The sequence below is a fragment of the Macaca fascicularis genome, chromosome 19 (genome assembly GCF_037993035.2).
Source record: "Macaca fascicularis isolate 582-1 chromosome 19, T2T-MFA8v1.1".
In the NCBI taxonomy this organism is placed as follows: Eukaryota; Metazoa; Chordata; class Mammalia; order Primates; family Cercopithecidae; genus Macaca; species Macaca fascicularis.
Genome location: NC_088393.1, coordinates 63678607 through 63704143, shown reverse-complemented (window position 1 = coordinate 63704143; position 25537 = coordinate 63678607). Strand labels below are relative to the sequence as shown.

At 43.8% G+C, this 25537-nt stretch overlaps 1 protein-coding gene across 4 annotated transcripts in view; it reads left to right on the top strand.

Moving 5' to 3' along the window:
• Positions 1 to 1206: 1206 nt before the first annotated feature.
• Positions 1207 to 25537, top strand: part of NLRP9 (NLR family pyrin domain containing 9) — a 39637-nt gene continuing 15306 nt past the window's right edge. For 2 of the 4 annotated variants that reach the window (XM_045380091.3, XM_045380092.3), the window contains exons 1-5: positions 1207 to 1243; positions 7330 to 7684; positions 14781 to 16332; positions 18410 to 18571; positions 24662 to 24829. In XM_045380091.3, coding sequence (XP_045236026.2) covers positions 7405 to 7684; positions 14781 to 16332; positions 18410 to 18571; positions 24662 to 24829 — 2162 coding nt within the window. In that variant the 5' untranslated portion in view covers positions 1207 to 1243; positions 7330 to 7404. Of the gene's footprint in view, positions 1244 to 5760; positions 5871 to 7329; positions 7685 to 8061; positions 8204 to 14780; positions 16333 to 18409; positions 18572 to 24661; positions 24830 to 25537 lie in introns of those variants that run through there. The other 2 variants (XM_065534956.2, XM_065534957.2) reach the window with 2 other exon arrangements.

The following is a 25537-nucleotide window of genomic DNA, read 5'->3' as shown; positions in this document are numbered from 1 at the left end:
ATCATCATCCTCTTCATTTCACAGAGGAGGAAAAAAAAAGTGAAGTTAATAAATACTTGCCCACAGCCACACCAACAGTCTAGAATAGAGATTGCTGTTCCAGCTCAAGTGCTTAACCACTTCTAACCTTCTATGCCAGATCCTGTGGCAGCTATCAGAAAAACTGAAAAAAGGGAGATCAAGACACAGCCTCTAATGGATGCACGCTGGCCCAGCTAAGGATGGTTTAATCAGTCAGGGTAAAGAGGTCAGGTCAGAATTTTGATGGTGAGTAGCTGGGTTAAAGAAAGGCCAAGATCCTGGAGAGGAAAGATTCTTTGAGTCTCTTAGCTCAGTCTCATTAGGTAGAACTGAGCCACATCTTCCCATAGATCCAACACAGACCTTCCTAAGCCTCACTGGGATCAATGATGCCCGGGAGGCAGCACCATGGAGCGGTTAAGGTTAAAATTCAGGGTGACCAAGTAGGAATGTTCTCAACTGTAGCCTCCACCCTGATGGCCTCAAGCGTCTTTGACAATGGGAATAATAATGCTATCTACTTCAGAGGGCTGTGAAGAGAAGGATCTTGCAGGAAATGCATTTAGCTTAGCGGTAGGGCTTTTACACCATTAGCATTCAATTAATGTTAAAGAGGGTGGAGACAAGAATGGCAGCTGTGGGTGGATAATGGCGATGAGAGTGAAGAGGGGACAGCATTCACACAGGAGTCAATGATGAGGGTAACAAGACGTTGGGAGACACCTGCAGATTCTAACTTCTGCTTCAAAGCCAGTTATTCAAGCATATTCATCGATTTCCTTATATACAAGTGCTCCTTTTGAAGTGCTCAACTTTTAAAGCGAAAGTTGAGACATGCACAAAATCGGTTCCCTTAGGAAGCTCGTAGGAGGAGTCACATACTCAGATTATGAGCCCAGTGGTTCCCATTACTAGTCTCCAAAGTAGCTCCTATGGGTGGGGAGAAGATAGTTCGCAGAAGCCCTGTGATCATATTATATTACATAGGGAGATAATACTGATAGCAGCACGGGACTTTCCAGGTGGGGGGAAAGCATTCACACCTGAGGAGTTAAAAACAAACCTAAACAATTGCCCTCTGGGTCTAGTCATCAATATCCACCACAGCCAATGAAAAGGAGAGATTCTGTGGCCAGTCACGGAGCAGCCAGGGCCTTTTATTCTTAGTTTCCACAGCTGTTCTTTGTTGAGTTCCAGCCCGGAGGACCACGGACTGGGTTGGGTAAGTCTTCCCCACCGGCCTTTCTTTCTTCTTCATTTCCCTGAACTCTCAGTGCTTCCTGAAGGTCTGGAGTGCATAAAGAACAGGTACGAGGGCACCAGAAATGATCAAGTCTTGACCTTTTGTTTTGGCAAGGATGCACTGTAGTGAAAAGCATTTATTTATTTATTTATTTATTTATTTATTTATTTATCGTTTTGAGACAGAGTTTCACTTTGTCACCCAGGCTGGAGTGCAATGGCGTGACCTCGGCCCACTGCAACCTCCGCCTCCCAGGTTCAAGCTATTCTCCTGCCTCAGCCTCCCGAGTAGCTAGGACAACAAGCGCCCTCCACCTCAGCTGGCTATCTTTTGTATTTTTAGTAGAGACGGGGTTTTGCCATGTTGCCCAGGCTGGTCTCGAACACCTGACCTCAGGTGATCTGCCCGCCTTGGCCTCCCAGTATGCTGAGATTACAGACGAGAGCTACTGTTCCTGGCCTGGAATGAAAACCAGATACATTTGCAGAGAGACTGTGTACCCAGCACTTTCACTAGTTACTCTTTTGTGTTTCCCAACTCTAAATTAGGTGAGAGAATGGGACTCTTCCAGAAGGCATTGTCTCCTCCTTTTGTTTTTTCTAAACTTGAATTCGAGATACAGTAAAGTGGAGGTCTTGGAGAGCTGAGGAGAAACGATGAAAGTATCGAAAACTGAAGGTCCATTTTCCAGACTCGGTTTGTTGGTTCTGATTGAGGGATTCAGGTAACCTGGGGAGGCAAATAATAAAACAACGAATCTCAGGCAGTGAGGAGTGAAGTGGGGGGAAGGAAGGTTGAGACTCTTGATTTGGTGACTTGGCTGATGGGTTTCGAAGTAATATTTTCTCAGCCAGTTCTAGGATGTCCTAATTTTATGCTAAACGACATATTCATCCCGTTGTCAGTAATGTTTGCTTTCGTGAGAGTAGGGGTGAGCCGGGGGTAGAATCTGGGAGGAATGAGGAGATTGTGCCAGGGACCTTGGATGGCAACAACACGAAATGGTAGTGGGTGGTGGAGCCTAGTTAAAGTCTGTGAGGTGCTAGGACGCACCGGCGAGGGGATCTCTCCCTTATCTGGACTCAGCAGCAGGAAGAATGAGGCTGATGAAACGTCAGCAAGGGAGAAACGCGGGAGATTCAGTGTCTGCAGAGGGAGGCTTCCCCTAGGGCAGGGAGGAGAAAGGAATGTTCAGAGAAGAGACTGAGGGGATGTGAGGGATTTTTTCTTTTTCTTTTTTTTTTTTTTAAACTTTTGCTGAAATATACATAAAATTCACCATCTTAACTATTTTTAAGAATACAATTCAGTGGCATTAAGTACATTCACATTGCTGTGCAGTCATCACCACCATCCCTAGAAGCTGTTCATACCAAACTGAAACTCTATGCAACGTCCATCAAACAACAACTCCCCGTTTCTTCTCCTCCAGCCCCTCTAGTCTCCCTCTGATTCCATATAATGGTCCGACTGCACCATAATATTGTCCCATTACTTAACTGTTCTTTTACTTATGAATATTTAGGCTTTTTGCCTTCAACAGTTATTTAAAAGGCTGCATTGACCATTTGTGCACACAAAACTCTGGGCACATTTGCAAAGGCTACTTTGGAATGGACACCAGGGAGTAAAATTGTGGGGGTGAAGAAACTCTTCATTTTCCATTTTACTAGAGGTTGCCACATTTTCCTCCAAAATTACATGCATTTATATTTCTTCCACCAGTGTTAAACATCCATTTCCCCATATATTACGATGAAAATTATGTATTTATTTATTTATTTGTTTGAAACTGAGTTTTGCTTTTGTCACCCAGGCTGGAGTGCAATGGCATGATCTTGGCTCACAGCAACCTCTGCCTCCCAGGTTCAAGCAAGTCTCCTGCCTCAGCCTTCCAAGTAACTGGGATTACAGGTGCCTGCCATCACACCCTGCTAATTTTTTGTAGTTTTAGTAGAGTTGGGGTTTCGCCATGTTGGGCAGGCTGGTCTCGAACTCCCGACCTCAGGTGATCCAGTCACCTCCCAAAGTGATAGGATTACAGGCGTGAGCCACTGTACCCAGCCTACAGATTTCAAATCTGGATGGCAAATGAGCTTCTAGGAAATTTTTCCTATTTTTAACAGCCATTTAAGTTTATTTCATGAAGTTTTTCCATTCCTTTCTCAATAAGTTAGCTTCTTACTTGCCTGTTATATTAAAATGTACACTTAAAATTTAACAATGGATTTCCATGCTTTTGCCTTTATTTTCTAATTTTATTGTGATTGTTGAATGAGACCAGTGATCTCTGATTTAGAATGCGTGTTTCTCTTTCAGTTTTTATTTATGCCCAAGATAAGGTCAAATTTAGTAAATGTCCCATGTGTGCTTGAATGGAATGTACATATTTGATTTGTAATGAAGCACTTTCCCATTAAAAAATATATACATATATTTCATGTACATACGCCACAAACTCTTTCTTGTGCATTACCTAAATAATATATTAAATTTTTTGGTTTTGCTTGGTGTGGTGGCTCTGGCCTGTAATCTCAGCACTTTGGGAGGCCGAGGTGGGAGGATTACTTGAGGCCAGGAGTTTGAGACCAGCCTGGGCAACATAGCAAAGACATCAGCTCTACAAAAATAAAAAAAAAAAAAAAAGTTAGCTGGGCCCGGCAGTGTGTGCCCGTAGTCCCAGCTCCTTGGGAGGCGGAGGTGGGGAGATTGAGGAGGTCCTTGAGTCCCAGTGGGTGTGGGGGGCGGGGGCCGGTTGAGTATACAGGGAGCTATGATTGGGCCACTGAACTCAGCCTGGGCACAGAGCGAGACCTTGTCTCAAAAAGTTCATTGTGGTAAAATAGACGTAATACAAAACTTAACCATCTTACCTGTTTTTAAGTGTACAGTTCAATGGTGCTAAATACATCTATAATGTTGTGCAAGCATCGGCATATCCATCTCTGTAACTGTTTATCTTATAAAACTGAAACTGTCCTCATGAAACAATAACTCCCCATTTTCTTCTTCAGCCCCTGGCAACCATCTCATTCTACATTGTCTCTGTGATTCTGACCCCTTTAAGTACCTCAGATACGTTTAATAAGACAGTATTTGTCGTTTTGTGACTGGTTTATATCCCTTAGTACATGTCCTCAAGGTTCATTCCTGTCACAGCATACATCAGAATCTCCTTCCTTTATTTACTTATTTGTTTTTTTCAGACGGAGTCCCGCTCTGTCACCCAGAGTGGAGTTCCATGACGCAATTTCCTCTCACTACAACCTCCAACGCCCAGGTTCACGCCATTCTCCTGCCTCGGCCTCCCGAGAGCTGGAACTACAGGCACCTGCCACCACACCCGGCTATTTTTTTTTTTTTTTTAATAGAGATGGGGTTTCGTTGTGTTGACCACGCTGGTCTTGAACTCCTGACCTCAGGTGGTCCACTGACCTCAGGTGTTCCACTCTCCTCAGCCTCCCAAAGTGCTGGGATTATAGGTGTGAGCCACTGCGCCTGGCTTCCTTCCTTTTTAAGGCTGTATAATGCTGTATTTATAGACCACGTTTTGCTTTTCTATTCATCTGTTGATGAACACTTGGGTCTCTAAGGCTCCTATTAACATAAGTGTCCAGATAACTCTTTGAGAGAGTCTGCTTTCAATTCTTTTGGGTTGCTGGATCTTACGGTAATTCTGTTTTTATATTTTTCAGAAAATACAATATGGTTTTCCGCAGTGGCTGAAACATTTAACATTTATATGTCACTAGGATATAAGGGTTCCAGTTTCTCTACCTTCTCATTGACACTCGTGTTGATTTTTTTGTTGTCAGTAGTTACCATCTTAGTGGATGTGAGGTATTATCTCATTGTAGTTGTGATTTGTATTTCCCTAATGGTTAGTGATGTTGAGCCTCTTTGTATGTGCTTATTGGCTATTGGCCATTTGTATATCTTTGGAGAAATGTCTATTCCAGTCCTTTTCTCATTGTTAATAAGATTGTTTTGTTACTGAGTTTTAGGCATTCCCTGTAATCTGGAATTTAATCCTTTGTGAGATATATGCTTTGCAAATATTTTCTCCCATTCTGTTGGTTGACTTTTTACTCTTTTGATATCATCTTTGTTTTTGAGACAGAGTCTCCCTCTGTCACCCAGGCTGAAGTGTAGTGGTGCAATCTAAGCTTGCTGTAGCCTCCGCCTCCCGAGCAGCTGGGATTACAAGCATGCACCACCACGCCTGGCAAATTTTTGTATTTTTAATAGAGACAGGGTTTCACCGTGTTGGCCAGGGCTCTCAAACCCCTGGCCTCCAGTGATCTGCCTGCCTCGGCCTCCCAAAGTGCTGGGATTACCGGCGTGAACCACTGCGCCTGGCCGATACTGTCTTTCGATGCACAAAATTTTAAAATTTGTATAAAGTCCAGTTTGTCTATTTTTTCTTTTGTCTGTGTCATATTCAAGAAATAATCGCCAAATCTGTGCCTGGAAGCTTTTGCCCTACGTTTTCTTCTAGGAGTTTCACACTTTGAGCCTTCCGTTTAGATCTTCAGTCCATTTTGCATTCATCTTTGTTTGTCGTATCGGGGGTCCAGATTTATTCTTCTGCATGTGGCCGTAGATGGTATGTAATCTTCGCTAATCGTTTGTAATTATCTGAAAGGTATATTAGCTCGGATACAATGATATTGTATTTGTCATTATCTCCTTGTGTGTAAAATGATATTGCCAGGTGCACATATGCTCATGAATTCTAGATCTTGGGGAACTGAATCTTGGTGTTCAAAAATTCTTCGTCCATTTAGTACTTTCTAGCTTGAGTGTTTTTCAATGCTGATATTTTTATACTGTTAATACTTTGTTGGGTAAGAATTTGCCAGGCTTTTTCTTCTTCTATTTTACTTTTCTGTGTATTTTCTAGGATTCTCTTATAAACAACATATAGCAAGATTTTTATTTATCCAATGTGAGTCTAGATATTAGTAAGCAATTTTATTTCATTCATATGTGTTAAAATTATACTGAGGCTGGGTGCAGTGGTTCACGCCTGTGATCCCAGCACTGTGGGAGGCTGAGGCGGGTGGATCACGAGGTCAGGAGTTTGAGATCAGCCTGGCCAAGATGGTGAAACCCTGTCTCTATTAAAAATACACAGACAAAAAGAAAATTAGCCGGGCATGGTGGCAGGTGTCTGTAATCCCAGTTACTTGGGAGGGTGAGGCAGGAGAATCACTTGAACCTGGGAGGCAGAGGTTGCAGTGAGCTGAGGTCATACCATTGCACTCTAGTCTGGGCAACAAGTGTGAAACTCCGTCTTAAAAAATAAAATAATGTAATATTTTATATATATATATGATATTATTTTTGCCACCTGTCTCATTTTGTCTAGCATATATTTCCACTTCATTTCCTGTCTTCTGTTGAATTGCAATGATTATCTGGAGGGTTTCTAATAGTAGGAAAGTTCACCATTCTGTTTCTGTCCGAGTTGTTAGTCTGCAAATGCTAACCTGTAATAAATCTTTTTCCTTATCTACTGTAATTAGAAGGCATATACCCCCAAACAAGACCCAAAAAATCTAAATTTGCTTTTATATCTTCTTCCTTTATTTTCATCTTCTGACTATGATCATCTGTAATTTTAATATCAATTCATTTTTTTCATTATGACAATTGGATTAGACTATACTAAGTATGGGAAGGTTTATAGAGCAAACAAACTCACAGAATGCTGGTAGGAGTGTCAGTTATTATATCCAGAAGGGAAAATCATGGAGCATTATGTAGCAAACACGGTGACCTGTGTGTGCTGTTTGACCTATAATTTCTAAATCGAGAGAAATGTGTGCTGATATGTACCAAGCTACACAGAAACACTTGTTCGTGAAAGCATCATTATGTCAGACAAAAACAAGACACTTAAATGGCAGTCAGCGCTACCATTCACATGAATTTGTTTGGAAAAAAGATAAAGCTTCTCCCCTAGATAATGTTTGATGCAAGATGTGTATGATGATATCAACAATTTTGAGCTGCTTTCGGCTGCTGGAACTTAACTCTGTAATCATATCATTCTTCTCCAGGTATCATTTATTCTTTATTTTTAAGGATCTTTCTTTTCCCTCTGGAGACACCTGAGCTCACAGTCCTGGGGAGATATGGCAGAATCTTTTTTTTCGGATTTTGGCTTGTTGTGGTATCTGAAGGAGCTCAGAAAGGAAGAGTTTTGGAAATTTAAGGAGCTCCTCAAACAACCTTTGGAGAAATTTGAACTCAAGCCAATCCCCTGGGCTGAGCTGAAGAAGGCTTCCAAAGAAGACGTAGCAAAGCTGTTGGACAAACATTACCCGGGAAAGCAGGCATGGGAGGTGACACTGCACCTGTTTCTACAGATCGATAGGAAAGATCTCTGGACGAAGGCCCAGGAAGAGATGAGAAGTAAGTGCTGGATGAAGGGGCGAGGACCCGGGCGGGGGAAGGCTGGTGTACTGGGAACAAGGCGATATCGTTGTTGAATAAGTGGCCATCCCCTCCATCAGGTGAGAATGTGTGTGGGCCAAGGTGAGAGTTGAAGGCAGGAAAAGAGTTGCAGGCCAGGGCCATTCGTACGTGGGCCAGTGATGAACTGGGGACGGATGACGTCCTGATACAAACCATTCACCTAAGGAGTGTCTTCCCATTTTCCCACCCCAAGTAGAGTCGTTGTTATGGGAGATGAGTGGCCAGTTAGTGTCTGCATTGCCAGGTCTACTGAGATGGAATTCTAGTATGGTAGTTGCCTTCTTTTCTATTTTTTACTTTTGTTTTTGAGACAGGGTCTTGCCATGTTGCTCAGGCTGGTCTTGAACTCCCAGGCTCAAGCAATCCGCCTGCCTAGACCTCCCAAAGTGCTGGGATTACAGGAGTGAGCCACCGTGCCTAACCGCCTGTCTTTGTTGACCAGACATCTACCAAGGAGTAGGTAGAATCTTAATATTTAAGACAGTCACAGACAGCGTATGTCCCGGGTACTACAGGGAGCACTCTTGCGAGCTTGTTTGGAGGTTCTGGTAGGGTGCACAGCTTCTCTTCTGCCCGTGCCCGAAGAACAGTCGTCTTCTATGGGGGAAGGTTGTCATCGCCTTTGACCCAGGGCCGAGCTTCAGAACGGACGCACATGGAGCAGTGAGGGAGGAAGCGGACACCCGCCCAGCCGACTAGATCAGCCAATAGCCCTGGCGATCAATGGGGTGACACGTCACAGCCAGGTTGCCCTCACGTCCTGGAAGCACTCTTTCTGCAGAATGTCTTTTCATTCTTATCACAACCCAGGAAAGGTTTACAATCGAGAAAACCGGACAAAACGGTGTTCCCATGTGTTACGTGACTTTTCCAAACGTGACAGATCTGACTCCAACCCAGTTCTACTGGACTCATTGATGGGGTCTCCACCCTCCTCTGGGGGGATACTTAAGAAAAACTAAATATATTCCCTGTTAGGTATCTAGTAATTAGCGTTTGTTTCTGATGATTGTTATCTTCTCCCTTTACTTTCGAGTTGAATCAACTTCTGTTACAGCGATTTCTGTTTTGTTCACGTTTGTTCTTTGTGTTGGTAATTCTAATTTGAGACCTTATTTGATATCCCCGCATGCTTGAGGGTATTTTATTTGGTTTGGAATTGCTTGCTGTGTTTTTTGTTTTTTTGTGTGTTTTTTGTTTGTTTTTTGTTTCTTGTTTTTTGTTTGTTTTTCAAATGGTGTCTTGCTCTGTTGCCCAGGTTGGAGTGCAGTGGCGTGATCTCGGTTCGCTGCAACCTCCGCCTCCCGGGTTCAAACGATTCTCCTGCCTCAGCCTCCCGAGCAGTTGGGATTACAGGCATGCGCCACCACACCCAGCTAATTTTTGTATTTTTAGTAGAGACGGGATGTCACCATGTTGGTCAGGTTGGTCTCGAACTCCTGACCTCAGGTGATCCGCCCGCCCCGGCCTCCCCAAGTGCTGGGATTACAGGTGTGAGCCACTGCACCTGGCAGTTTTCTTTATCTGTGTGGTTCGTGTCTTTGACTTTTCTGCTGATTAATGTTCTATGTTGGCGGATGAAAAAATTACCGAGTCAATGTCTGAACTGAGGGTTTCTCACTTGAGACGCTGAGGTCCTAAATGTTATATTTCATCTCTAAGATATGACCTTTTTTTTTTTTTTTTTGAGATGGAGTCTCACCCTTTCACCCGGGCTGGAGTGCAGTGGCATGGTCTCAGCTCACTGCAAGCTCCACCTCCCAGGTTCACACCATTCTCCTGCCTCAGCCTCCCAAGTAGCTGGGACTACAGGCGCCGCCACCACACCCGCTAATTTTTTGTGTTTTTAGTAGAGAAGGGGTTTCACCGGGTTAGCCAGGATGGTCTCAATCTCCTGACCTCGTGATCCGTCCGCCTAGGCCTGCCAAAGTGCTGGGATTACAGGCATGAGCCACCGCGCCCGGCCGACATGAATATTTTTAAGGTGACCTTTTCATTGTAAGAGAATGAGAGCAAGCCACTAAGTGCTGTCACCTGAGTTGCTGGAAATAGGGGTCAAAGGCTTCATTTTTCTTGCCTTTAATAAAAAAAAAAAAACTTTAACATATAGATTTTATCTTTTATTAATTATATCTTTGGTGCCTATATTTCTGGTACATCATAGATATACCACAAATAATGATAAATCATTGGGTTTTGTTTTTTGTTTTTTGTTTTTCTATTTTTTTGAGACGGAGTCTCACTCTGTCACCCAAGCTGGAGTGCAGTGGCGCGATCTTGGCTCACTGCAACCTCCGCCTCCTGGGTTCAAGTGATTCTCCTGCCTCAGTCTCCTGAGTAACTGAGACTACAGGCACTCACCACCACGCCCGGCTAATTTTTCTATTTCTAGTGGAGACGGGGTTTCACCACTTTGGCCAGGATGGTATCGATCTCTCGACCTCGCGATCCACCCGCCTCGGCCCCCCAAAGTACTGGGATTACAGGTGCGAATCATCAGTTTTAAATAACCTTACTTATGAATTTTGTCTCAAAAAACCTTGGATGTCAGCAAATGTTTATTATGGGCAAATATAGAAAGTGAATAATATAATGATAAATACATTCAATTAAATAGCATAGGGTTTTGCCAGGCGCGGTGGCTCACGCCTGTAATCCCAGCACTTTGGGAGGCTGAGGTGGGCTGATCATCTGAGGTAAGGAGTTTGAGACCAGCCTGGCCAACATGATGAGACCCTGTGTCTACTAAAAATACAAAAATTACCCACGAGTAGCGACACATGCCTGTAATCCCAGCTGCTCGGGAGGCTGAGGCATGAGAATCACTAGAACCTGGGAGGCAGAAGTTGCAGTGAGCCAAGATCACACCATTGCACTCTAGCCTGGGCCACACACAGTAAGACTCTGTCTCAAAAATTATATTTATATTTTTTAAATAAATAGCATAGGGTTTTGTGATGAAAAACGTGCATGAATTTAGAAAGATGTCCATAATACATTATTCAGTCAAAAACCATGTTTGAGAATAGTGTATGCAGTATAATTCTACTATAGAGAGAAAAATCGGGCAGAAGAAAAATACAGAGTAATACAGACACAGATTAAGCTATGAGCCATGACTATATACATTGATGAAATTTTTGGAATGACTTTATTTCCTTTCTCTTTATCTGCATTTTTTTTTAATTTAATTTTTTAATAGAGATGGAGTCTCACTATGTTGGCCAAGCTGGTCTCGGACTCCTGGCCTCAAGTGCCCCTCCTGCCTCAGCACTCCCAAAACGCTGGAATTACAGGCGTGAGCCACCATGCCTAGCATGTATGTTTTAAATTCGAGACAGTTTTACAATATTAACTTTGTATGAAGACAGTCACTGCCCAGAGACTTAAATAATTCCTGTGCGGTGATGTTAAAGGGATATAGTGGAGAATAAAGTGGATGCTGTTCCCTCCTGTGGTGTCCACAGTCAGCATGCAAGGAGAACAAAGACCATCGGTGGAACCGTCCTTGCCTTTGTGAGCGACCACAGGGCCCCTTTGCAGTCTACTTCCTTTCAGTCCCTTCCCCAGACTCAAGATTTTTCTGAAATTTGAAAACTCAGATTCTAAACAGGATTTTAATTCTCCTCCCTTCCCCATTTCTCATCACTCATCAGATAAACTTTGCATAAAATGACGTTATTTTGTGTCTGGGCGTGGTGGCTCACGCCTGTAATCCCAGCACTTTGGGAGGCCGAGGCGGGCAGATCACCTGAGGTCAGGAGTTTGAGACCAGCCTGGCCTACATGGTGAAACCCCAACCCTACTAAAAATACAAGAATTAGCCGGGCGTGGTGGCACGCGCCTGTAATCCCAGCTACTCGGGAGGCTGAGGCAGGAGAATCATGTGAACTCAGGAGGCAGAGGTTGCAGTGAGCCAAGATGGCGCCATCGCACTCCAGCCTGGGGGACAAGAGCGAGAGTTCATCTCCAAAAAAAAAAAAAAAAAAAAATATATATATATATATATATATATATAAAAAATTTGTATATTTACATATATATAATTTGTATATTTATATATATGTATATACTTTGCTGATAGGTGACCTGCTATCATCAGTTTAATTAAAGAGAATGCAGAAATTAGGAAAGGTTATATAGACAAGATCAATTTTAGCAACAATTGATACAGTAAAAATTTTTTTGAGACAGAGTCTCAGGCTGTTGCCCAGGCTTGAGTGCAGTGGTGTAATGCTAGCTTATTGCAATCTCCACCTCAAAGGTTCAAGCAATTCTTGTGCCTCATCTTCCTGAGTAGGTGGCACCACAGGCACGTACCGCCACACCCAGCCTAATTTTTTTATTTTTAGTAGAGACAGGGTTTCACCATGTGGGCCAGCCTGGTCTTGAGCTCCTGGCCTCAAGTGATCCATCTACCTCAGCCTCCCAAAATGCTGGGATTACAGGTGTGAACCACCACACCCGGCCAAAATTCTTATGTTTCTAAATTTTGGCTTGCTAACAGCTGTCACTGCAAATACCAGAGGCAATCCTGGTTCTTAATCATCAGGATTAAGAGAGACTGTCATCAAGAGACGCCGAAGCTATTGTCATTTTTTTTTTTTTTTTTTTTTGAGACGGAGTCTCGCTGTGTCGCCCAGGCTGGAGTGCAATGGTGTGATCTCAGCTCACTGTAAGCTCCGCCTCCCGGGTTTATGCCATTCTCCTGCCTCAGCCTCCCAAGTAGCTGGGACTACAGGCGCCCGCCACCTTGCCTGGCTAGTTTTTTGTATTTTTTTTTTTTTTTTTTTTTTAGTACAGACGGGGTTTCACCGTGTTAGCCAGGATGGTCTCGATCTCCTGACCTCGTGATCCGCCCGTCTCGGCCTCCCAAAGTGCTGGGATTACAGGCTTGAGCCACCGCACCCAGCCGCCATTGTCATTTTAGGAGCATACATGAGCTGCCTCTGAAGGGTGAAAGGAATAAGCTCTTCGTGTCTGTCCTGCTGTATAGAGAAGACAAAGCTGAGAATAGAAGGTGGAGTAGGATTTTGTTTCTAATAGTTGGAGTAACACTGGGTGCTTGAATGGAAACGCTCAAATCTCAGTTACTATAACTGTTGACCAAAATAAAGTGACAGAAAGGTAAAGACCGTAAAGGCAGGTTGAAAGAATGATGGGGCACGGTGTCTCACGCCTGTAATTCCAGCACTTTGGGAGGCCAAAGTGGGTGGATCACTTGAGCCCAGGAGTTCGAAACCAGCCTGGACAACATAGTGAAATTCCGTGTCCACAAAAAGAAAAAAAACCCTACACCAAAAAACAAAAATTAGCCAAGCGTGGTGGCACACGCCTATAGTTCCAGCTACTTGGGAGGCTGAGGCAGGAGGATCACTTGAGCCTGGGAGGGGGAGGTTGCAGTGAGCTGACATTGCGCCACTGCACTCCAGCCTGGGTGACAGAGTGAGATCCCGTCTCAAAAGAAAAAAAGAAATTGATGGTTCAGGGGTGGATTTCCGAAATTGAGTACAGCCAGTGTGGGGCAAGAGAAATAACCTAGACCCCATGGCTTCCAGTCCAGCAGACATGGGACATGAACCTGACCCCTGCTATCTATTCATCAGTCTAAATTAGTCCAGACACATACACTCAAACCTTTTTGGAAAGCAGAAAGCGGATGAATTTGAATGAGTGGTTGAGATGAAATGTGCGGGATCGGTAGTCATAACCTCAGCCCTGATTCCCTGTAGAGCTTCAGCAAATGGTGGTGCTTTTGGATGGGGAGATGCCACCCCCTCTTCCAGCTTGGAATATAATTCTCCAGCATTCACACCTCATGGTGGCCATCACTCTGTCTAGGTTTCCAATTTGGTCATGTGTTTCCATGAACATGATTTCAGACAGATTATGGTCCTAACAAAACTAAGTTAGCCAGCCTGGTTATCTCGATATGCACGCCAGTCTGCGTGTGTTCCAAGTGAATCTTTAGGCGTCATTCTGCCAATGAAAAGAGTCAAATTCTGTAATATATTTTAAAAGATTTATTCTGAGCCAAATATGAGTGACCATGGCCTGTGACACAGCCCTCAGGAGGTCCTGAGAACATGTACCCAAGGTAGTTGGGGTGCAGCTTGGTTTTACACTTTTTTTTTTTTTTTTTTGAGACAGAGTCTCGCTCTGTCACCCAGGCTGGAGTACAATGGCACGATCTCTGCTCACTGCAACCTCCGCCTCCCAGGTTCAAGTGATGCTTGTGCCTCAGCCTCCCGAGTAGCTGGGATTACAGGCGCCTGCCACTACGCCTGGCTAACTTTTGTATTTTTAGTAGAGATGGGGTTTCACCATGTTGGCCAGGCTGGTCTTGAACTCCTGACCTCAGGTGATCCATCTGGCTTGGCCTCCCAAAGTGCTGGGATTACAGGCATGAGCCACTGCGCCCGGCCCTGGTTTTATACATTTTAGGGAGACGTGAGACTTCAATAAGAAATACATTGGTTTGGTTCAGAAAGGTGGGACAACTGGAAGCCGGTAGCAGGGTGAGGGGGACGCTTCCAGGTTCTAGATGGGTTTAAAAATTCTCTGGTTGACGGCCGGAGGCGGAGCTTGCAGTGAGCTGAGATCACACCACTGCGCTCCAGCCTGGGCGACAGAGCAAGACTCCGTCTCAAAAAATAAAAAGAAAAAATTCTCTGGTTGACAACTGGTTGAGTTTATCTAAAGACCTGGGATCAAAGAAAAGGAAATGTCTGGGTTAAGATAAAGGATTATGGAGAGCCACGTCCTTACTTGCAGAGGAAGCCTTCAGAGAGAATAGGTTGTAAAATGTTTCTTATCAGACTCAAAGCCTGTGTTTGTGTTAATGGAGAGGTACAATGAAGTATGTCTGACCCCCACTTCCCATCATGGCATGAACCAGTCTCTCAGGTTAAATGTTAAAAGCACCCTGGCTTCAGATGGCTGACGAGTATTAGAATTTTATTTTTGGTTTACAGTTCTGAGGAGTATAAAAGAATGAGTGCGTTTTTAACTATCTTATATCCTGTTCTCACAGATAAGCTAAACCCATATAGAAAGCATATGAAGGAAAAATTTCAACTCATATGGGAGAAGGAAACCTGTCTTCCCGTCCCTGAGCATTTCTACAAAGAAACCATGAAAAATAAGTATAAAGAATTGAATGGCGCATATACTGCTGCGGCTAGACTCCACACTGTGGTCCTGGAAGGTTCCGACGGAATTGGAAAAACAACCCTTCTAAGAAAAGTGATGTTGGACTGGGCAGAGGGAAACTTATGGAAGGATAGGTTCACATTTGTGTTTTTCCTCAATGTCTATGAAATGAACGGGGTCACAGAGACCAGCTTACTGGAGCTCCTCTCCAGGGACTGGCCTGAGTCTTCAGAGACGATCGAAGACATTTTTTCCCAGCCGGAGGGAATTCTGTTCATCATGGATGGCTTTGAGCACCTGAAGTTTAACTTGAAATTTAAGGCTGACTTGAGCGATGACTGGAGGCGGCAGCAGCCAACGTCAATTATCCTGAGCAGTTTGTTGCAGAAAAAGATGCTTCCAGAATGCTCTCTGCTTATTGCCTTAGGAAAACTGGCTATGCAGAAACACTATTTTATGTTGCAGCATCCAAAACTTATAAAGCTCTCAGGATTCACTGAATCTGAAAAGAAGTCGTATATCTCCTACTACTTTGGTGAGAAGAACAAAGCCTTGAAAGTCTTCAATTTTGTGAGAGATAGTGGACCGCTGTTTATCTTGTGCCATAATCCCTTTATATGCTGGTTGGTCTGTACTTGCGTGAAACACAGGCTAGAGAGGGGAGAAGACCTTGAAATAAACTCCCAAAACACCACCTCTTTATATGCATCCTTCTTAACAAATGTATTCAAAGCAGGAAGTCAGAGTTTTGTGCCTAAGGTGAACAGAGCCCGACTAAAAAACCTGTGTGCTTTGGCTGCAGAGGGAGTATGGACATACACATTCGTATTTTGCCATGAGGATCTCCGGAGGAATGGGTTATCTGAGTCTGAGGGCTTGATGTGGGTGGATATGAGACTTCTCCAACGGAGAGGGGACTGTTTTACCTTCATCCATCTGTGTATCCAAGAGTTTTGTGCCGCCATGTTTTATTTGCTCAAACGACCCAAAGACAATCCTAACTCGGCCATTGGAAGCATAACTCAGCTTGTAAAAGCAACTGTGATTCAGCCTCAAACCCACTTGACCCAGGTGGGGATATTCATGTTTGGAATTTCAGCAGAAGAAATTGTCAGCATGCTGGAGACATCCTTTGGTTTTCCACTGTCAAAAGACCTACAGCAGGAAATAACCCAATCCCTTAAAAGTTTAAGTCAATGTGAAGCTGATAGGGAAGCCATAGGTTTCCAGGAATTATTCGTTAGTTTATTTGAAACTCAGGAAAAAGAATTTGTAACACAAGTGATGAATTTCTTTGAAGAAGTGTTCATTTATATTGGTAACATAGAACATTTGGTAATAGCTTCATTCTGCCTGAAGCATTGTCGAGGTTTAACGACACTTCGCATGTGTATGGAGAATATCTTTCCAGATGACTCAGGATGCGCCTCAGGGTGAGTCCAATGTTAATCCCCTGCCCCACTGCACTACGCTTGGAGTTTGCTCTAGTGGCCCGTGGGTGTTTCGTGGGCCTTTTGCTGCTGTGCTTAAGAGCATGGAGGTTGCAGTCAGAAAGGCTTCCTTTCGAGCCGTGGCACTACCATTTGTCAGCTGTGGGATCATGAGCTGCAACTTCTTGAACTTTTTCCATTTGTATAAAGAAGAATAAAATTTTATCGACTTCATAGGACCAATGTGAGGTTAAGAGGCTAGCAGGAGGTTTTGTTTTTGTTTTTGTTTTCTTTTGTTTTGTTTTTGAGATGGAGTCTTGCTCTATCACCAAGGCTGGAGTGCAGGGGTGCGATCTCAGCTCACTGCAACCTCCGCCTCCTGGGTTCAAGCAACTCTCCTGCCTCAGCTTCCCAAGTAGCTGGGATTGCAGGTGCACGCCACCACGCCTGGCTAATTTTTGTTTTTTTGGTACAGACAGGGTTTCACCATGTTAGCCAGGCTGGTCTTGAACTCCTGAACTACTGAACTCAGGTGATCCACCCATCTCAGCCTCCCAAAGTGCTAGGATTACAAGCATGAGCCATCACGCCTGGCCTTGCTTGCTTCCTCCCTCCCTCCCTCCTTCCCTCCTTTCCTTCCTCTTTCTTTCTCTTCCTTTTTCTCTCTTTCTTTCCTTTTCTTTTTTATTTTTTTTTCACCATTTTTATTGTTTTCAGACTGTGCTGCTTCCCCCTCCCTTCATATTTTGTGCAGTGTCCCCTGGTGACCCCACTGGGAGGGGACTCCTGGAAGTTCCTGCCTCATTTCCTCTGCATTTTTTCCATTTGCCTTTTCCCTCCGCTGATTTTGCCTTATATTCTTACGTCGGGTTCAGGTTACCAGCTCATACGTTAGCTCTCAGACACACGCTGCTGTTCGTGATAACGTTTTTGGATACAGTTCCCTGTTCACTGAGGGGTCACCAAATAACCCTTGTCCGTAGAACAATCAAGTATTCTCATCTAAAAGAAGAGGAAATGGAAACAAGAACAAGGTTGAATAGCTTGGCCAGGGTCACATAGTTACTAAATGTTTACACCAGAGTTTCATTCCAATCAATTACTCTTGTCTCAGGATCCACTTTCTTTTTTTTTTTTTTTATTTCCAACTTTTAAGTTCAGGGGTTACATGTGCAGGATGTGCAGGTTTGTGACATAGGTGAACATACGTCATGGTGATTTGCTGCACAGATCATCCCATCACCCAGGTATTAAGCCCGACATCTACTAGCTATTCTTCCTGATGCTCTCTCTCCTCCCAAGCCCCACACCCCAACAGGCCCCAGTGTGTGTTGTTCCCTTCCCTGTGTCCATGTGTTCTCATCATTTAGCTCCTACTTATAAATGAGAACATGTGGTATTTGGTTTTCTGTCCCTGAAGTAGTTTGCTAAGGATAATGGCCTCCAGCTCCATCCATGTCCTCGCAAAAGACATGATCTTGTTCCTTTTCATGACTGCGTAATATTCCATGGTGTATATGTACCACGTTTTCTTTATCCAGTCTATCATTGATGGGCATTTAAGTTGATTCCATGTCTTTGCTATTGTAAATAGTGCTCACTTTCTTTTTTTTTTTTTTCGAGACAGGGTCTTGCTCTGTTTCCCTAGCTTCGTGCAGTGGCATGATCATAGCTCACTTTAGTCTTGTACTCCTGGGTTCAAGTGATCCTCCCACCTCAGCCCTCAAATAGCTGGGACTACAGGTGTATGCCACCACATCTGGCTGATTTTTTAAATTTTTAATCGATAAGGAGTCTTGCTATGTTGCCCAGGCCATTCTCAAACTCCTAAGCTCAAGCGATTCTCTTGCCTTGGCCTCCCAAAGTGCTGGGATTACAGGCTTGAGCCACTCTGCCTGGCCAGGGCCTACTTCCTAACTATTATGTCATGTTGGCTCAGTTTACCGGGCTGACCTTCTCCCTGTTCAGGCCTGGGTGTCTGTCAGCTTTGAGGGACTTTGGAAATGGTGTTTGGCCTGTTTTGAGAATGTCTTGAATTGCATTTAGTCACTGGGGAATCACGATCTTTGTTCTCTCGTAGTTACAATGAGAAGCTCGTCTACTGGCGGGAGCTTTGCTCAGTGTTCATTACCAACAAGGACTTCCAGATATTAGACATGGAAAACAGCAGCCTCGACAACGCCTCCCTGGCGATTCTTTGCAAAGCGCTGACTCAGCCTGCTTGTAAACTCCGAAAACTCATGTAAGTTTGATGTTAACCTGTCCTTTAAGCAAGTGGCAGAGTTTCCTTCTCTCTACTGTGGCCTTTTTGGAAGAAGACCAGTACATAAATGCAGAGCTGCAATCCAGTGTGTTAAATGCAGTGACATGTACACGTATGTTTACTGCGGCACTATTCACAATAGCAAAGACTTGGAACCAACCCAAATGTCCATCAGTGACAGACTGGATTAAGAAAATGTGGCACATATACACCATGGAATACTATGCAGTCATAAAAAAGGATGAGTTCATGTCCTTTGTGGGGATACGGGTGAAGCTGGAAGCCATCATTCTGAGCAAACTATCGCAAGGACAGAAAACCAAACACTGCATGTTCTCACTCATAGGTGGGAATTGAACAACGAGAATACTTGGACACAGGGTGGGGAACATCACACACTGGGGCCTGTCGTGGGGTGGGGAGAGGGAGGAGGGATAGCATTAGGAGATATACCTAATGTAAATGACGAGTTAATGGGTGCAGCACAGCAGCATGGCACATGTATACATATGTAACAGACCTGCACATTGTGCACATGTGCCCTAGAACTTAAAGTATAATAATAATAAAAAAAAGGTAGTGACGTGTAAAATGAAATCTAGTTGGAGGGCCAGAGAGTGAGCAGTCCTGGTTAAGGGGGACCTTTGCTTGGTTGTGGATGGATGAAGAATAGATGTTTGTCAGGTGAGAAAGGAAGGGTGCTGAGGACAGACCGAAAAATAGCCTTAAATTTGTAAAAAAAAAAAAAAAAAAAAAGAAAAATAATAAAGATAAGCATAATAGGTAGCATTTATAAAACAGAGTGCTGATGTGCAATATTTTCTTGGCTTTCTTTTAATCCTAATAAAGTTTTTGTTATTACTTTTATACAAATAATATATGAGAGGATAGAAACACAGTTGTTCCCTGATATTTTACTTATCTTGATTTGCCTGGGCCATGCTGTTCTCTTTACCCCTGTAAGCAAACATTGCTTTCAGGTTAAATTTAAGTCTTCCTTCAGCTTGAAAGGTCATGTCATCACGGAAGACTGTCTGTGCTCCCAAAGCACCTTATACGTCTTTTTGGTAAGAGTTAGTGCATTGAATTATTAGCCCACATATTTGTGCAGAAAAAAGTTAACATAGCAGTCTTTAGACTGCTGTCTCTAGAAAGGCCTGTTCGCTAGGTTGGTCCTTGGCTGATGTCTTGTTTGTTTGGTTTTTTTGTTCTGTTTTGTTGTGTTGTTGTTATTGTTGTTGTTTTGAGACAGAGTTTCGCTCTTGTTGCCCAGGCTGGAGTGCAGTGGCGTGATCTCAGCTCACCGCAACCTCTGCCTCCCAGGTTCAAACGATTCTCCTGCCTCAGCCTCCCGAGCAACTGGGATTATAGGCGTGCACCACCACACCCGGCTACTTTTTGTATTAGTAGAGATGAGGTTTAACCATGTTGGCCAAGCTGGTCTCGAACTCCTGACCTCATGATCCGCTCGCCTCGGCTTCCCAAAGTGCTGGGATTACAGGTGTGAGCCACCGCACGCGGCTTGGCTGATGTCTTGAAACTTGGACTTTGGGAGAGTTTCCATCAACCTAACTGATAGGAATGGTTCACTGTTCCTAAACTGTACCAACCCTGTGGTTTATACTGAATGTCTGGTTTCCTTCAGTGAGTTTTGAATTTTGGCTCATGCTAGGCAGAAGGTGCCTGTATGACAAGCTCCAGTAAAAACCACAGACGTTGAGTCCTTCATGAGCCTCCCTGGTAGATGACGCTTCACATGTGTTCTCACATTTTGTTGCTGGAGGAATTTATTGTGTCCCGGTGATCCCACGGGGAGAGGACTCTTGCAAGCTTGTGGCTCATTTTCTCTGGATTTTTCCTATGTTCCTTTTCCCGTTGGTGGTTTCTCCTTTGTATCCTTTTGCTGAAATAAATCACAGCCATTGTATGACTGTATTGCAAGTCGTACGAGATCTCCTAGCAAGTCACCAAAGCCAGGAGTGATCTTAGGGAGCGCAGTGTTTCTCTGTTGACTAAACCTCCGTGATGGATGGGGATACCTTTACCCTCACGTCCTCAGCATCTAGAAAAATACAAAGCTTTGTACGGGCTCACTAAACATCCACTGAATGAATGTGTGCTGAAAATAATGAAGGAACTGACTCATAAAAGAATTTCTAAAGATACCACATGGATAGTAAAAAGTGGACCTCACTGAACTTTTTTTTTTCTGGAAAATATGTTAAAGTAGGGGACTGGCTTGATTATAAGGCATGAGCAGTATCAGAATTTCAGTGTGATGTGAGGAATAGTAGCAAGGAAGAGGTGGTTAGTGGTCTTGGAATTAAGACATTTGTCGTTGATTTTTATTGTATAAATTCAGGCTTAAAGCACAAGAAGTCATTGATTTTTAGATGAGATCAATGGCAACGTGAAGCAGAAGAACAGTAATCCGGATAAACCTGGGTGAAGGCATGAATTAAGATGTACATGTCCTTCCTAGGAGCCTTAGGTTACAAAATGAGGATATCAGTACTTCTTCACGGTCTTAATGACAGTGAGAATAAATCACTGATCTTTTATTTTTTAAAAAAAACTTTTTTTTAATTAAAAACTTTTTTGTGACAGTCTCACTCTGTCGCCCAGACTGGAGTGCAATGGTGCAGTCTCAACTCACTGCAACCTCCACCTCCCAGGTTCAAGCAGTTCTCCTGCCTCAGCCTCAAGTAGCTGGGATTACAGGTGCCCACCACCACACCTGGCTAATTTTGTATTTTTAGTAGAGACGGGGTTTCACCATGTTGGCCAGGCTGGTCTCAAACTCCTGACCTCATGTGATCCACCTGCCTTGGCCTCCCAATTCATTGATATTTTACACAAAGTTCTTTAGTTCAGTGTCTAGTAAATATCATTAGATTCATTTTAAGTTGTCCAGGAATGATAGAGACAGTTTAGTCATTTCTCTTCAAAAGTATCTAGCCACATGTCTTGAAACTGAAAAATGGGCCAGGTGCAGTGGCTCATGCCTGTAATCCCAACACTTTGGGAGGCTGAGGCGGGCGAATCACAAGGTCAGGAGATTGAGACCATCCTGGCTATCACGGTGAAACCCCATCTCTACTAAAAAATACAAAAAATTAGCCTGGCGTGGTGGCGGACACCTGTAGTCCCAGCTGCTGGGGAGGCTGAGGCAGGAGAATGGTGTAAACCCGGGAGGCAGAGCTTGCAGTGAGCTGAGATCTCGCCACTGCACTCCAGCCTGGGGGACAGAGCAAGACTCCGTCTCAAAAAAAAAGGAAAAAAGAAATTGAAAAATGTTTTTCCTTCATTTTGGTTCTGTACATGAAATGATAAATGCAGTTGCTGAGGCGAATAAAGAATCAGAAGCCAGGGCTCATTCCTTCAACACCAATTTTAATGCCTCCCCAAGGTTAGGGTTTAGGGAACGTTGGAGGTATCATCCAACTTCACTCACATGAGGAATGGTTAGTTCAGATCCTGTTCTATGTGCTTTATCAACTTTTTTTTTTCCCTTATAGTTAAGTGAAAAGTTATACTTGAGAAAAAGTGATAATAGTTTCTGAAAGCAGAGTGGCGTCAGTAAAGGCTGAGAGAAATAGACTGATTCCTTGGGTTATGTAGAGCAGACTGATCACAGATGGATCAGTACGTTCCAAACACACACACCTCCAGCGTTCCTTAATCCCTAACCTTAGGGAGGCACTGGAGTTGAAGTTGAAGGAATGAGCCCAGACTTCTGATTCTTTATTCATCTCAGCAATTTTTTTTTTTATCATTTATGTGCAGAAAAAGGAAAAAATCGACAAGACAAATAGTCAACAAATGGTATCATAATCAACTCTTCTATTTTAGGTTGCCCCTTTTCCTTGAGGTTGATTATCCTGAAATGGTGATGATTCCTGATTACATGTTCATCTTTGTGACTGTTTTCCCACCATATTGTCTGTTGACTCGATTGTTTGCTGCTGGCCGATGGTTGACATTCACTGCAGCTGCCTGGCTAACCAATCCCGGTGCTTTCATTAATGGGATGTGGTGGCTTGAGGGCCGGATCTTCCCATCCTTTGTGCCACCTGCCTTTGTCACAGGTGTCTCCAGATATCAAGGGGTTTCCTTGTTTTTCTTTTTCTTTTTATTTATTTTTATTTTTATTTTTATTTATGCTTTTTTGAGACAGAGTCTTGCTCTGTCTGCCCAGGCTGGAGTGCAGTGGTGAGATCGGGGCTCACTGCAAGCTCTACCTCCTGAGTTCAAGCAGTTCTCCTGCCTCGGCCTCCCCAGTAGCTGGGACTACAGGTGCATACCACCACGCCTGGCTAATTTTTTGTGTTTTAGTAGAGATGACGTTTCATCATGTTGACCAGGGTGGTGTTGAACTCCTGAACTCAGGCAATCCACCCACCTTGGCCTCCCAAAGTGCCGGGATTACAGGTGTGAGCCACCGTGCCTGGCCTGGATTCCCTGTTTTCCTGTGGAAGCACTTGCACCTGTCAGTTGTACCAAACTCTGCTCACTGGCTGCACAGATCCCTGTACATCTCCCCTCCCTGTCACCAGCTCCTGGCTTCCTTTATCTCTGGGCAGGTGGCACCTGGGTGTTGCTGATATATTTAGGGGATCACTCTGCCCACAATCCCCACAGTTCCTCCAGCCTGCCGTTTCCCTCTGTTATCTGCCCTTATCTGTCTTTTGATTCTGGTCCACTCAAAATTCCCATTCTAGTTTTTGAACATGGTAAAATATTTACTTTTAAAATTCTCCGTCATTTCTTAAAGTTGACTAGGAGAGAAATCAAGGTGTTCTCATCTGTTCTAATACCAGGAGTCACATAGAGCAAGTTTTATGTGTCATGTATTTATTCTTACGTGTGTCTGGTTTGTAAATACACATTTATCAGGCTAATAAATACATACATATATCTGTTTATGCATAAATTTTGTCTGGATTATAAGTACATATTCTGGTTTCGTATTTATCTGGTAAATACATAAAGCTGGTTTATAAATACATATTTGGTTTGTAATTACATATTTGGTTTATAAATACACATATATGGCGTATACATGTAGATATTAAAATAAAAGCCAACATGAATTGGCCGTGTTCCAGGCATTACAGTAAATGCTAATTTCTTTTTTTTGGTGACAGAGTTTTGCTCTTGTTGCCCAGGCTGGAGTGCAGTGGCGCAATCTCAGCTCACTGCAACTCGGCCTCCTGGGTTCAAGTGATTTTCCTACCTCAGCCTCCTGAGTGGCTGGGATTACAGGCACGCACCACCATGCCCAGCTAATTTTTTGTATTTTTAGTAGGGATGGGGTTTCGCCTAGTTGGCCAGGCTGGTCTCGAACTCCTGACCTCACATGACCTACCTGCCTCGGCCTCCCAAAGTGTTGGGATTACAGGTGTGAGTCACCACACCTGTCCTTAAATGCTAATTTCTTAATCACCATGACCATATCTGTGTATTTCGTGAAGAGACTGGGCCACACAGCCATTAGGTCATTTCCCCAATCTTGCAAAAGCAACAAGGAGAAAAGCAAAACATCAAATCCAGTTTCCTGTAACTCTGGAGCCTGAGTTTTTTGACACTACATAACACCGTCTCCTTTATTAAAAAAAAAAAAAAAAAAAAAATCTTAGTTTTAAAACAGAAATGGGTTATTTCCTTGGGTAACACAGTTTTGCTTGGAGCATTAATTCAGATATGTGTGTGTCTATTTTATGTGAGGCATTAATCTCAGAATTCAAAGAGGTACAAGCATAGTTTGTTCCTGTCCCCATGGGGCTCGGTTTAACATGGGGGGAGTCTGACTCATTTTCCTTATATGTTTGCTGTTATGTAGAAGTGGAGGGGCAAGGGAGAAACAGGAAAGTTCTAAGCAGCTTGAGCCTCTGCTGTCTGGTGTCTGAAGACCCCATCGAGAAATAATTTATGGGCAGGAGTAACCAGAATTCCAGAAACTGCGTGGTGAGGCCCAGCGTTCAGGGCAGGAAGAATTGTACTACAGGTGTCTGGCTTTGTGCTGGGATCTCCTTGCGTGACACTATTTTTTGTTTTACTCTTTTGCAGATTTACTTCTATGCTTAACTTTGGACATGATTCAGAATTGTTTAAGGCAGTTCTTCACAACCCTCACCTGAAGCTTCTGAGCCTATACGGCACCAGCCTCTCCCATACTGACGTCAGGCACCTGTGTGAGACGCTGAAACATCCTATGTGCAAGATAGAAGAGCTGATGTAAGTCCGGGCTGTTCGTGCTGAGCGGTGTTTCTTTCCAAGGTGGGCTTTGCGGCTTGAATATTCTTGTTCTCCTTCCCGGAGGGTCATTGCTTCAGTCTTCGTCTATCTTGTTTTTCATCTTTTGAATCTCAGTCTCTCTTGTAAGGTGAAGGTAGATTCTGCCGGGCAAGGCGTCCTCTCAGGTTTGTTTCCGCCCTCCCATCTCTCGTACTCACTTTAATTACTTTTTTTTTTTTTGGAGACAGGGTCTCACTCTGTTGCCCAGGCTAGAGTGCAATGACGCGATCTTGGCTCATTGCAATCTCAGCCTCTGGTGTTCAAGCGATCCTCCCACCTCAGCCTCCCGAGTAGCTAGGATTACAGGTGCACGCCACCACACCCAGCTGATTTTTGTAATTTTTTGTAGAGATAGGGTTTCACCATATTGCCCAAGCTGATCTTGCACTCCTGGTCTCAAGTGATCTGCCCGCCTTGACCTCCTAAAGTCCTGGGATTACAGTACTTCACACGAGCCACCACACCCAGCCTCATCTCACGGACACCTCCCTTGATACTTCCTGATTCTGCCTTCAACCAACCAGGCCAAAACAAGAACATCATTTTTTCCCCCCTAAAGATATTTATAGAAACTTAAAACTGAAGAACGTTAATGCACACAAATGTGATTGTCTGATTTGGCAGTTGACAGCGTTAAAGCCGGGGGAA